Raw genomic sequence first — 12,474 nt, forward strand, 5'->3', positions numbered from 1 at the left:
GCCCCCCTTCCTGATGTACAAAATAAAGGACACGTGTGTTCAAAAATGGAAACTCTCTTTATTGAACAAAACTCAGTGAGACTGGGAAAAGGAGGTGGGAGAGGGGAAGAGAGAGGGTGGAAGAGGGGAGGGCAACTAAAATGATCAGGGGTTTGGAACAGGTCCCATATGAAGAGAGACTAAAGAGACTGGGACTTCTCAGCTTATAAAAGAGGAGATTGAGGGGGGATATGATAGAGGTCTATAAAAGCACGAGTGATGTGGAGAGGGTGCATAAAGAAAAGTTCTTCATTAGTTCCCATAATAGAAGGACTAGAGGACACCAAATGAAATGAATGGGTCGCAGGCTTCAAACTAATAACAGAAAGTTCTTCTTCACAAAGCAAATAGTCAACCTGTGGAACTCCTTGCTGCAGGAGCCTGTGAAAGCTAGAACTATAACAGAGTTTAAAGAGAAGTTAGATAAATTCATGGAGGCTGGGTCCATGGAGTGGTATTAGCCAGGGGATAGAAATGGTGTCCCTGGCCTCTGTTTGTGGAAGGCTGGAGATGGATGGCACGAGACAAATGGCTTGGTCATTGTTTTGGTCCATCCCCTCCGGGGTACCTAGTGTTGGCCGCTGTCGGCAGACAGGCTACTGGGCTAGATGGACCTTTGGTCTGACCCAGTACGGCCATTCTAAGCTCAGGGCTCAGGGTTGGGGGTCTCACTGGGCCACCTTGATTTTCATGCAAACCTGCTCCTGGGTGGCCAGGCTGGCAGCTATCCTGTCCTAGAAGGCCACTTTCCTGTGCCTAGTGTGGAGGTCGTGGATGAGGTCCACAATCTCTGCACTAGACCAGGCAGGCACCCGCCTCTTGCGGCCCGGGCAGGCTCCTGGGAGCCGCCAGCCTGGTCCCGGGAAGAGGCGGAGGGCTGGGTGGCAGCGGGTGGCTGGTTCGTGCTGTGCCAGGTGCAGGGTCTGCTGGCTGGGTGCTGGCAGACTTGCACCTGGCACGGGCACCGTAGCCAGACCGTGCCCTTTAAGGGCTCCTGGGGCCGGGAGGGGGGCAGAAGAGTTTCCCTAGTGGTGCCCAGAGTGGCCACCAGGGAAAGCTGGGGAGGACTAGCCTCCCACTAGTTCGAATTAAGTGGCTACACAGCCCTTAATTCGAACTACTTAATTCGAACTAGGCGTTAGTCCTCGTAGAATGAGGTTTACCTAGTTGGAATTAAGCGCTCCGCTAGTTCGAATTAAGTTCGAACTAGTGGTTTGTATGTGTAGCGCCTATCAAAGTTAATTCGAACTAGCGTCTGTTAGTTCGAATTAACTTTGTAGTGTAGACATACCCCAAGAGTTTAAGACTTTATTTTCTTCTGTTGTCCAAATTCTCATCCTTTAAAGTTTCAGAGCTTCAGATTGTTGGGGTCACACAACTTGCTTACTCCATGAAGATAAAACACTCCACATTCTCATTCAAGTTCCATCCAATCCAAACGTAGCTAAAAGTTGCCTTCCTGAATTCTCCGAATGCTCCATGTAACTTACTTCTAACCTCATGTCCCCTACCTAATCACCTGCTCAGTCACCCTATGCTTACCCTGAGCCTTGTAACTACACAGATGTACATGATACTTTACAAAACAGGGTAGCAGAGGGATAAAAACAGTTGTAAGAGATTTTCTGATGTCCTAAATTCCTAAAGAACAACATTTTTGTTCAGTGACTCACTGACACTGTCACAATTGTTAATCTGCAACCACAGTTGCAAGTTCAGAAAGTGCAAGCTGGAAAAGATCTCTGCTATTAAGGAGAAACTGGAACTCCAGCTCCAGTACAGTTTGATTGGACAGGTCTGGTACTTAGGGAAACCATACTTGACAAATAAGTGACGAATGTAGGCCAGAAGTCCTCCAACACAACACATTATATTCAGGTCAAGATACCTATTTGATGGTTTATTCTCTTCAATATTCCAAGGAAGGAATGGAAAAGTGATTAGTGTACTGGTCGGGGAGATGCTGGACCTGGATTCAATTACTTGCTCTACCACAGATTTTCCATTTGACATTAGGGAAGTCACTTGGTATCTATAAAATTGGGAGAGTTATACTTTCCTACCTCTCTGGGGTGTTGGGAGGGTAAAAGCAGTTAAAAAAAGAGCACCAGACAATGGTAAATGGGGACTATGTATGTGCCTAAAATACAAAAAATCCCTCAGATTTACGAATACCAGTTACAGACTGACCAGTCAACTACACACCTCATCTGGAACCAGAACTATGCAATCAGGCAGCAGTTGAGACAAAAAATGCAAATATAGTACTGTGCTGTGTTGAATGTAAACTACTAAAAAAAAAGGAAAGCAGCATTTTTCTGCCTCATAGTGAAGTTTCAAAGCTCTATGAAGTCACTGTTCAGTTGTAAATTTTTGAAAGAGCAACCATAATGTTTTGTTCAGAGTTATGAACAACCTCCATTCCCAAGCAGCTGGAAACTCTGAGGCACTACTGTAGATAGAGTTATTTCTAAGAATGTGGATAAGCAACATATGTTACTAGTTTCTGATCATAAACCATAAGTCAAAATATCAATATCCCTTAACAAAAAAAGAAATGTCTCTCTATGTTTCTATAAATCCAGATTATGTGCCTTACTATTTTAAAGTTGTGCTTGAACAAAACTCCATGTCAGGAGATTATAGCATTATTTGTGGAGAATGTAAAATGTGTGATAGATATATTATAAAGATAAAATGTAAGTACATTCAGAAAATAAAAAATTTCCATGCCATATTTCCAATATTGTTATTCTTTCTCATGTTGACAGGTCATTAAAAAGATGAAGGAGAAGGGGTACTCCTAGTTTGATTATCCCTGGATTAACCCACAAATGTCCAGAGGAAATACATTGTTGTATTCCAGGTTGGTCCAAGGATATTAGAGAGCCAAGGTGGTTGAGGGAATATCTTTTATTGAAGCAACTCCTGTTGGTGAGAGAAACAAGCTTTCAAGCCATACAGAGCGCTTCTTCATTTAATAATGATTTAAGACACATTTCAAAATCCCTTAAAATATGTGTTTACTTATGCTAAACAAGTGTTTCCACCTGGTATTTAGCTATGGTACTCTGAGTAGTTTTCCACGGCCTGAAGAAGAATTCTGCATGGCTCAAATGCTTGTCTCACTCACCAAGAGAAGCTGGTCCAATAAAAAAAAAAAACCTCACCCATCTTGTCTCCCAAAGGAAATATAGGATGTCAGTCCCTTGAAAACGATTCTGTGTTTGTGGTAGGTGGGCTGTTTGTCCAGTATGAAGCCAGACAGTACTGTTTTCATAGGATTTGTGCTTGTCTGATACTGATTTAAAAACTGAACATGTTTTTGTCTGGTTTCATACATGAGGGATGCCATTTTCCAGAGAACACTCTGCTATCATTAGCATGATCTCAGATGCATGATGTATGTGAGATCACAGTGGCTAAGGTGGGGCAGCACATTCTTCACATTGGCAACCTCTGTAGAGCATGTGAGAGGTCATGTTGGCAAGGGTAGGGGTCACACAGGTGGGAGTAAGGAGAATGGAAGAGGTGTCCTGTATTCTGGAGACGCATCAGTGGCCATGTGGTGCCTTAAAGAAACTAGGAATCATATCTTCAGGTCCTGGGGATGGAGTGGAGAGTTTGCATAAGTATTTTCTCTTTGCTCTGAAGAGCTACCAGAAGAATTCCAAAGAAGTCCTTAGAAGCTGTCATAGCAAATTTCAAATCTAAGAAGAATGAAATGAAATATCAGGATGGATTAAAAGAGAATATTTGCTTAGAATGACAGCTTATCAAAGAAACTGGTGTATCTGAATTTGGATGATTTAATTTATGAGTAACTCCGGAAAAAAGAGAGATGACTATGAAGCATTTTAATGCCAAAGCTATTTCTTAAAATTCACATCTCATTCTCTGATTTTGTATAGAATCTGCCCTCCCCCATCCAGTTCTCAGCTTCAGAAAAAAACAATTGATTGCTTACCTTTCCCGTAGAACTGTATAAAGGCCAAAATCTGTAGTCAGCAGGGAACCATGACAGACTTGGTATATCTGAAATCAGAGTAACTCTTGATTTACATTAGTATAACAGGTTAAAATTTGGAGTATCATATGAATTGATGGGCTAAAACATACTTAGTGAAAGAAAAAACTAAACAAGATGAAATTCTGGAAGGGTCCGTTCTGCTTGCCAGCTGGTGGGGAGTCATAAAGCAAACCTGAACCAAGCATTAAAGTAGGCAACCCCATCTTCTGGGTGCATCCTGCACAACACCACAGACCTGTGGGGTCAGAAACTCTGACCTGGTCGAGTTGTGTTCACTGCAGAGGACGGAGACAAAAATGTATTTCCTTTTCACCTACCTTTCTGGCTTAGCCAGTTCAGCTTCCCATGTAAGTTAGAGAAGTCTGAATGTGCACTGGTGGATAAACTGTCTCTCTTAAAGACTCTTCCATCAGCATGTGTCACTCGTCAGCCACACTTATTCATATGAGCCAGCCAGATTTCCCTTACACTGGGAAATCTATTAAGGCACCTCCTGACTAGCAGGGGGAGGTGAAGAGTCCTATGGTCTGTAGGTAGCAACTCTAAGGGTACGTCTACACAGCAACATTATTTCAAAATAACTAGCGTTATTTCAAAATAACTTAGTTCGTGTCTACACAGACGGCAGTTATTTCAAAATAATCTCAAAATACTGTCAAGCTGGAGGACTTCTTACTCCGACTCCTGTAACCCTCATTGTACAAGGAGTAAGGAAAGTCAGAGGAAGAGTGCTCTATTTCGAAATAAGTTCTGTGTAGACACTCCCAATTTCAAAATAAGCTCTTTCAAAATAAGCTACACAATTGATGTAGCTCAATTGGCATAGCTTACTTCAAGTTATGCCCTGCTGTGTAGATGCACCCTAAGTGGCCACAAAAAGGAGAGTTCTTCTAGCAGAGTGAAAGGAACTGTGCTTCACTTCTTATCAAAATGATCAAAAGGGTCATAATTCAAAATGATCTGGACAAATTGGAGAAATGGTCTGAGGTAAACAGAATGAAGTTTAATAATGACAAATGCAAAGTGCTCCATTTAGGAAGGAACAATCAGTTTCACACATACAGAATGGGAAGCGACTGTCTAAGAAGGAGTACGGCAGAAAGGGACCTAGGAGTTACAGTGGACTACAAGCTAAATATGAGTCAACAGTACGACACTGTTGCAAAAAAAGCCAACATGATTCTAGGATGCATTAACAGGTGCGTTGTGAGCAAGACACGAGAAGTCATTCTTCTACTCTACTCTGCACTGATTAGGCCTCAGTTGGAGTATTGTGTCCAGTTCTGGGCACAACATTTCAAGAAAGATGTGGAGAAATTGGAGAAGGACCAGAGAAGAGCAACAAGAATGATTAAAGGTCTAGCGAACATGACCTATGAAGGAAGACTGAAAGAATTGGGCTTGTTTAATTTGGAAAAGAGAAGATTGAGAGGGGTCATGATAGCACTTTTCAGGTATCTAAAAGGGTGTCACAAGGAGGAGGGCGAAAACTTGTTCTTCCTGGCCTCTGAGGATAGAACAAGAAGCAATGGGCTTAAACTGCAGCAAGGGAGATTTAGGTTGGACATTAGGAAAAAGTTCCTAACTGTCAGGGTGGTTAAACACTAGAATAAATTGCCTAGGGTGGTTGTGGAATTGCCATCTCTGGAGATATTTAAGAGTAGGTTAGATAAATGTCTATCAGGGATGGTCTAGACAGTACTGGGTCCACCCATGAGGGCCGAGGACTGGACTCGATGACTTCTCAAGGTCCCTTCCAGTCCTAGTATTTTATGATTCTGTGATTCTATGATCTTACATACAAGGGCAACCATGGGGTATGTCATATAGGGTATTATGAGGACTGATTGATAAATATATGTAAATCCTTGGAGGGAAGATGCTTTAGAAATTCAAAATATTATTACCCTATATAAAGTTAAATCATCACTAACTTTTCAAAAATACCTAATTTCTGAAATATGTCTCTTCGATTCTTGGCATCTTTCCTTATTGAATATTTTTAGACCAGATGAGCATGCATTTTATCACATTTCCACTCCTTGTATACTGGCAGTTAAAGCTAAATTTTGATGACACCTCTACATCAGAAATCGGATAAGTACATAAGCCTATTACCAGGGAAGTCAATGGCAAAACTACTGTGAACTTCAACAGAAACAAGAACAATGTCTGTATGTCAAATAGAGATCAGGCTGAAGCTGAGAGTTGGTCTGAAGCTCTGTGTACACATTTCATAATAAGAGATGTTTTGGACAGACGTCTCATTGAGAGAAAGGTGCAGATGAGCAATGTGGTCTTTCCATTGATTTCAGTGGCTTTGGATCAGGCCCTTAAAGAATTCAAACAAATTATAACTGGTTGTTCATACTGGAATGATCACTGTTGTACCATATATTTTAATAATCCAAGCACCATTTTCAAGCTTATATTTTTCTGTTGTGGGCCAGATAATGCTCTTAGTTATGCCAGTGCAAATCCAAAGTAGTTCCACTGGTCAAGATTTTGGCAGTAAGGTAAGTAAACCTGAAAATGTTTCATATTTTTAAATCTTGATATTTTCATCTTTTGGCAGCTATACTTTAAATTCAAATTTAAATGTGAGTTAAACTATTACACAAAAAGGAAGTACTTCATATATTTAACAGGCTACTCATTTTGAAAGACAGACTTGAAAACTGCAGTCTCTTTTTTTCATGTGCCAAAGGAGTTAGGTGTATAGCTCCCATTGAAGATGTGCCACTCCCTTTGACAAATCTCATTTTTTAGGTTTTCAGGTCTTTTAGATTGCTTTTGATTTAAGACAAGTGATTGGAAGTATCTTTGAATGTAATAGTGTTGTTCAAATCACTGCCAATGTAATACTGCAGGAATACAAGATTTCAAGCTTTGAACAAAGGTTAATGAATGAAATAGAGTTTCGCTTGGAACGCACACCAGTGGACGAATCAGATGAGGAAATCCAACATGATGAAATACCTACAGGCAAGTGCATAGCACCCATCTTTGACAGACGACTCAAGCATTTTCGGGTCATGGAAGGATCTCCTGTTACATTCACCTGTAAAATTGTTGGAATACCCATACCTAAGGTAGGTCATGCTTATAGTCAACTATACAGAAATAAAAGTTATTTACCAGTATCTTCCAGTGTATAACTTCTGTGATTCTGCATGTAATTCTCAAAGTAATCGGTAATGCAGTTAATATAACAACATCTCCCCTCTACTGCTGAGCACAAAGCCCTAAGTGATGCATGGACTGATCTCCAGATTTCCAATGATCAAAGGAAGACAAAACTTGATAAAAATATTAAGGTCTGATTCTGTCTCAACCACATGGGCTGATTTGATGAGATGTCTAGCAATGCACATACACATACAACCAAGATAACAGTTCTGTAATGTGAACTTACATTATTCCCATACTGAAACTTGCAGTTGTTTATCTTAAATGATCTGCAAATTTTTACAGTATTTATAAAAACATGCAGTATCAAATGTTTAATGAACACATTTTACTCTTACTGCAGATTGCTTTGTCACTATTCAACTGCAAAGGAAATTTAAATAGCTGTTTTTCTTTATGATCACTCTTAGGTATATTGGTTCAAGGATGGCAAGCAGATTTCAAAGAAAAATGAGCATTGCAAAATGAAGAGAGAGGGAGATGGAACATGTTCTCTACATATTGAAGCTACTACTAATGATGATGATGGAAACTACACAATAATGGCTGCAAATCCTCAAGTAAGGGAATTTATTCTACAAAAATGAGGGGAGGTGAAGCATTTCATTTTAGAAAAACAAGTAATTTGGAGTGTAAGAATTGCCTTGTTGGAGCAAACAAGTGACCCATCTGATCCAGCAACCTATTTGTGACAATGGCTAGAACTAGATAGTTTCTGAGGAATCTGCCTATACTTATACTCATCTTCTCTCTAAATTAACAGTCACAATCAGTTTCTCTTCATATGAATTTGAATGCCTATGCCTCTAATCATTTCTGCTTACCCATTACAAACATTTTTATTTCTGATATATCTTTTTTGAGACACGGTGATAGGATATAGATGCAATGGTTTTGGTCAAAGCAACATTTATATAAATGCCATTATAATATTTCAGTATTAGTTTTTATCCCATTCTTTATACATTCTAATATTTTGTTTTCTAACAGTTGCTGCAAATTGACCACAGGCTAGTGAAAACAGGTTTGCATGTGATCTTTTGTAAAAACTGGAAATTTAAAACATTTCCTTTATTTTGCTCAACATTTTTAATCTATGCTTAGAAAGTTTCATGTTACTGTAAATATTTTGTTTATAGTCTCCAAAATAGATAGATTAAGTTGGTATGGTGCCATTGCTTAAAATAACATGATGACTGACAACAGCTTGATTCTCCACTCTGTTGCTGTAGTTTTGTGTCCATGGAATGATACTGAAGTCAATAGAATTACACTGGTGTAAAACTGGTTGAACCTAGTGGAGACTTTAGTCTTGCAAAGCTGAGTAGAGTTTGATGTGTAGACAATGTTGTGATACAAAATACATTTTCTTTGATTGACAAATGTCTAGTGAGGATCAGGCTAGCCACATAGTTGGTGGAGTCTTTTGTGTTTTATTCCACAAAGAGAGATAGAACTGCTATCATTTATATATAGTGGGCCAAATGGATCCCAGGTATAATTCTACACTTGCATTATCTTTCCTTGGTTTCATTGACTTGAATGGATTTGATTTAATAGAATTACCCCAGTTCCAGTAGAGCTATGCAAAGGATGAACTGGGCCCTTAAATGTTAATATATTTTGAAAGATGTGAAATTGCAAATTGTTTTGTGGCACTTCATGTTATTTAAGTAATACAGGTTGAACCGCTCTAGTTTTGCACTCTCTGGTCTGGCAACATCCATGGTCTGGTGTGATTTTAGTTAGCCAGATGTCCACTTATTGTGGCTGTGGCCAAGTTTCCCCCAGTCTCATAAAGTTTGTTTATAGCCACCAGTCCTGGGTATCAGTGTTCTATGCTGTTATTTAGCTCTAATTTATCCCTAAATGTTTTCTAAGAGCCCAGTAAGCAGTGGAAGTGTTGGTAATGCTCTTAGACAATATTCACCTCCTGTGTTCCAGCAAATTCTCTGGTTTGGCACCGGTCAGGTCCCAAGGGTGTCAAACTAGAGAGGTTCCAACCTGTACTGTTTTATTAAAGATATTATATAAAAGCTCTGTAGTACATTCACTTTTTAAATTATATATGTTCTGTAATGTACTGTAGATGATCAGACATTTATAATGAAGCATTGAATGAGTGGTTAACTGCCAATTCTACTTCCATTGGTTTTTAGGGAAGAATCAGTTGTTCTGGCCACTTGATGGTTCAGACTATACCTACGCGTGGCCGATTAACAATTACTCAGTCTCATAGGTAAGATGAAGTACAAGCCCAGAATTCTACAGTTTTGCTGGACTAGGGTTTCCATTGTGACCCAGAAGATTTTTCAGGTTATGTGATTTACTTTAATCTGTTGATGCTGATTGTTCCAGAACCATAGAATTTTATGTGTAAAATTTGCTCTCTGTCCCAACAGTATCTGCTCATCTTTTGATTTTTTCATTGAGATTTTGGTATAATTTAGTTTCTAGAGATTGGGTAGCTTGCACTTAGCTGTTTGAAGAATGATTGCCTTTAATCTACAGCACATAACTTTGAGTTGGTGGTGAAATCCTCGCTCCACTGACATAAAAACCAAAACTCCCATTGGCTTCAAAGGGAACAGGATTTCATCCAAAGGGTCCAAGTTTCATTTCTGCTTCTGCCATGGACTTCCTGTGCTAATGCAGGCAAATAACAGACCCAAGATTTTTAAAAATGGCCAGCGAATTTGAGTGCCAGACTTGAGGCATCCTAACATGATTTGATTTTTGAGAAACTGCTGAGCATTCACCTTCTGAAAATCAAATCTCTTTAATGTGCCTCAATTTGAACACACAACATCACCAGTCATTTTTTAGAACTTGGCTACCACCACCTCATACCTCACTCTCCACATCAGTGAAATTAGCAAAATAGTACTTCTCTACCTCCCTATCTGTGGGGTTTAATTCAGTAATGTCAATAAAGGTTTACCTCCCTGCTCCAGCACCCTCAGAAACTGACTGGTCCCAAACCAGATAATTATTACAGTTAATCATAATGCCAGTGGAGGTAGTGGAAATAGATGGATTAGTAATAATCCTACCAGAAAAATATGGAGTCACTTAGGAATCCAGTTTTACTTACCATATTAGAAATGCATTTGATAATTCTAACAAATTGAAAATATACATATATTATATTGTATTTAATGCTTTTCTTTGTATGCCTGTTCTGGTCATTATTTTGGGTGTTACTTAAATATCTGTTTATCATTTTCTACAGTTCGTGCCCAATGTCAAATTTTAGGAAAATTATTTCTATTTCTTCCAAACACATCACAGCAGTTTTATATTGCAGAACAAGGTCCCGTGTACAAGAAGGAGATAAAGAACCACTACACGAACGGTTTTTCCGGCCTTATTTTCTACAGGCACCTGGAGACATGGTAGCTCATGAGGGGCGACTTTGTAGACTGGACTGTAAGGTATTTTCATGATTCACTCTTACTTTCTCTATATACATACTGGTAGCTATCTTCCTGATCTTTAATAGGCTTTTTTCAATATTTTATTCTAATATTTAATGCCTTTCTTGTGTTTGTTCTCTTAGGGTATCTACACTACCCCGCTAGTTCGAACTAGCGGGGTAATGTAGGCATAGCGCACTTGCAAATGAAGCCCGGGATTTGAATTTCCCGGGCTTCATTTGCATAAGCGGGGCTCCGCCATTTTTAAATCCCCGCTCGTTCGAACCCTGTGCCGCGCGGCTACACGCAGCACGAACTAGGTAGTTCGTACTAGGCTTCCTAGTTCAAACTACCATTACTCCTCATTCCACGAGGAGTAACGGTAGTTCGAACTAGGAAGCCTAGTTCGAACTACCTAGTTCGTGCCGCGTGTAGCCGCGCGGCACAGGGTTCGAACGAGCGGGGATTTAAAAATGGCAGAGCCCCGCTTATGCAAATGAAGCCCGGGAAATTCAAATCCTGGGCTTCATTTGCAAGTGCGGTATGCCTACATTACCCTCCTAGTTCGAACTAGGAGGGTAGTGTAGACATACCCTTACTTCTTACTACCACCCTGTCTGAGCGTCAGGTGTTTTTTATCTAGCACGTGCCAGATGGAATGAAAATGCTGAATAAATATCACCAAACTGGAAGGCTCCTTTACAATACAGTTCATACAAATATATGTGTTTTGGTTTCTATCAGCTCTTTAGCAGGATAGCTAACTAAAGGAACTTCCATAGAGATATAGGGCTCCTCTGATGAGTGATTGATTAATTCTATACATAGGTGTTGAACACACACCCCTATACAAGTGGGGCAGAAATAACTGAAGATGCTGTACGCTGTTCATCCGAAGGTTCTCACTGCATTTAATTGATAGTTAGAAGACTAATACTTTTAGAAGGGTAGAACAAAGCCTCAATCACTTCCTTTTTCTCTAAAGAGCAAAGAGAAGAAAAATTCCCAACTTGTTAACTCGTGCTTCCAACTCAGAGGAGTTGTGGGTGAAAGTGGTTAGTGTCTACCCCAATATGAGAAAGAAAGATATGGCATATATGCAGAATCCAGGGACCTTTGGCAATTCTCAGCCTCCAACACATAAATACACAAATTGAGCTGACACAGCTATGTACAGAAAATAGATCTTCCCTACCCTGAAGAAAGTAGAAGACAATGGAAGTTTCACAGCTCTGAGGAGCAGCAGCACCCACTTCTAATGAATTTTCCTTGGGAATAATTTAGCATTCACTTAGGGAGCATGCCACAGAGGCTGGTTACTCTCTAGCTCCGCTCTCCTAAGAGTGGAGACCTAAAGGCAAATTGGGGATTCCCCAGAATTGGAGAATAACAGTTAATCTTCCAGATAGGTTCCATTTACCTTCTCTAATTTGTGTATTTGCTTCTTTCCACTGAAGGGAAGCTTTAGACTGGGGTGGGCAAACTTTTTGGCCTAAGGACCACATGGGGGACAGAAATTGTATGGAGGGCCAGACAGAGCAGACTGAAGGATCATTGATGTTAGTGATCTCTGAGAAAGACTTACAGCCTTACCTATATCTAATGGAACAATCCTATAGAGTGTAATAGAGATAAAAATAATCATTTTAACTGACAAAATTCTGTTGTATGTTGATTTAAGACTTCTACAGAAATACCTCATACTGCATTATTAAATTCTGTGTTTCAAGTGAGTTTTGTAGAATCCAGTTGTTTTCATCCCTATTAAATTCTTTGAGTTCAAATCTAGTGTTTTGATTT

General features: G+C 39.8%; 1 protein-coding gene across 8 annotated transcripts in view; it reads left to right on the plus strand.

The window, feature by feature from the left end:
- Positions 1-12,474, plus strand: part of MYPN (myopalladin) — a 163,563-nt gene that overhangs the window by 120,980 nt on the left and 30,109 nt on the right. For all 8 annotated transcript variants that reach the window (XM_075934920.1, XM_014574681.3, XM_006125268.4 and 5 more), the window contains 4 exons: positions 6,940-7,161; positions 7,669-7,818; positions 9,418-9,497; positions 10,566-10,692. In XM_075934920.1, the coding sequence (XP_075791035.1) occupies positions 6,940-7,161; positions 7,669-7,818; positions 9,418-9,497; positions 10,566-10,692 (579 nt within the window). The remainder of the gene's footprint in view (positions 1-6,939; positions 7,162-7,668; positions 7,819-9,417; positions 9,498-10,565; positions 10,693-12,474) is intronic.

Source organism: Pelodiscus sinensis, chromosome 8 (assembly GCF_049634645.1).
Source record: "Pelodiscus sinensis isolate JC-2024 chromosome 8, ASM4963464v1, whole genome shotgun sequence".
NCBI lineage: Eukaryota > Metazoa > Chordata > Testudines > Trionychidae > Pelodiscus > Pelodiscus sinensis.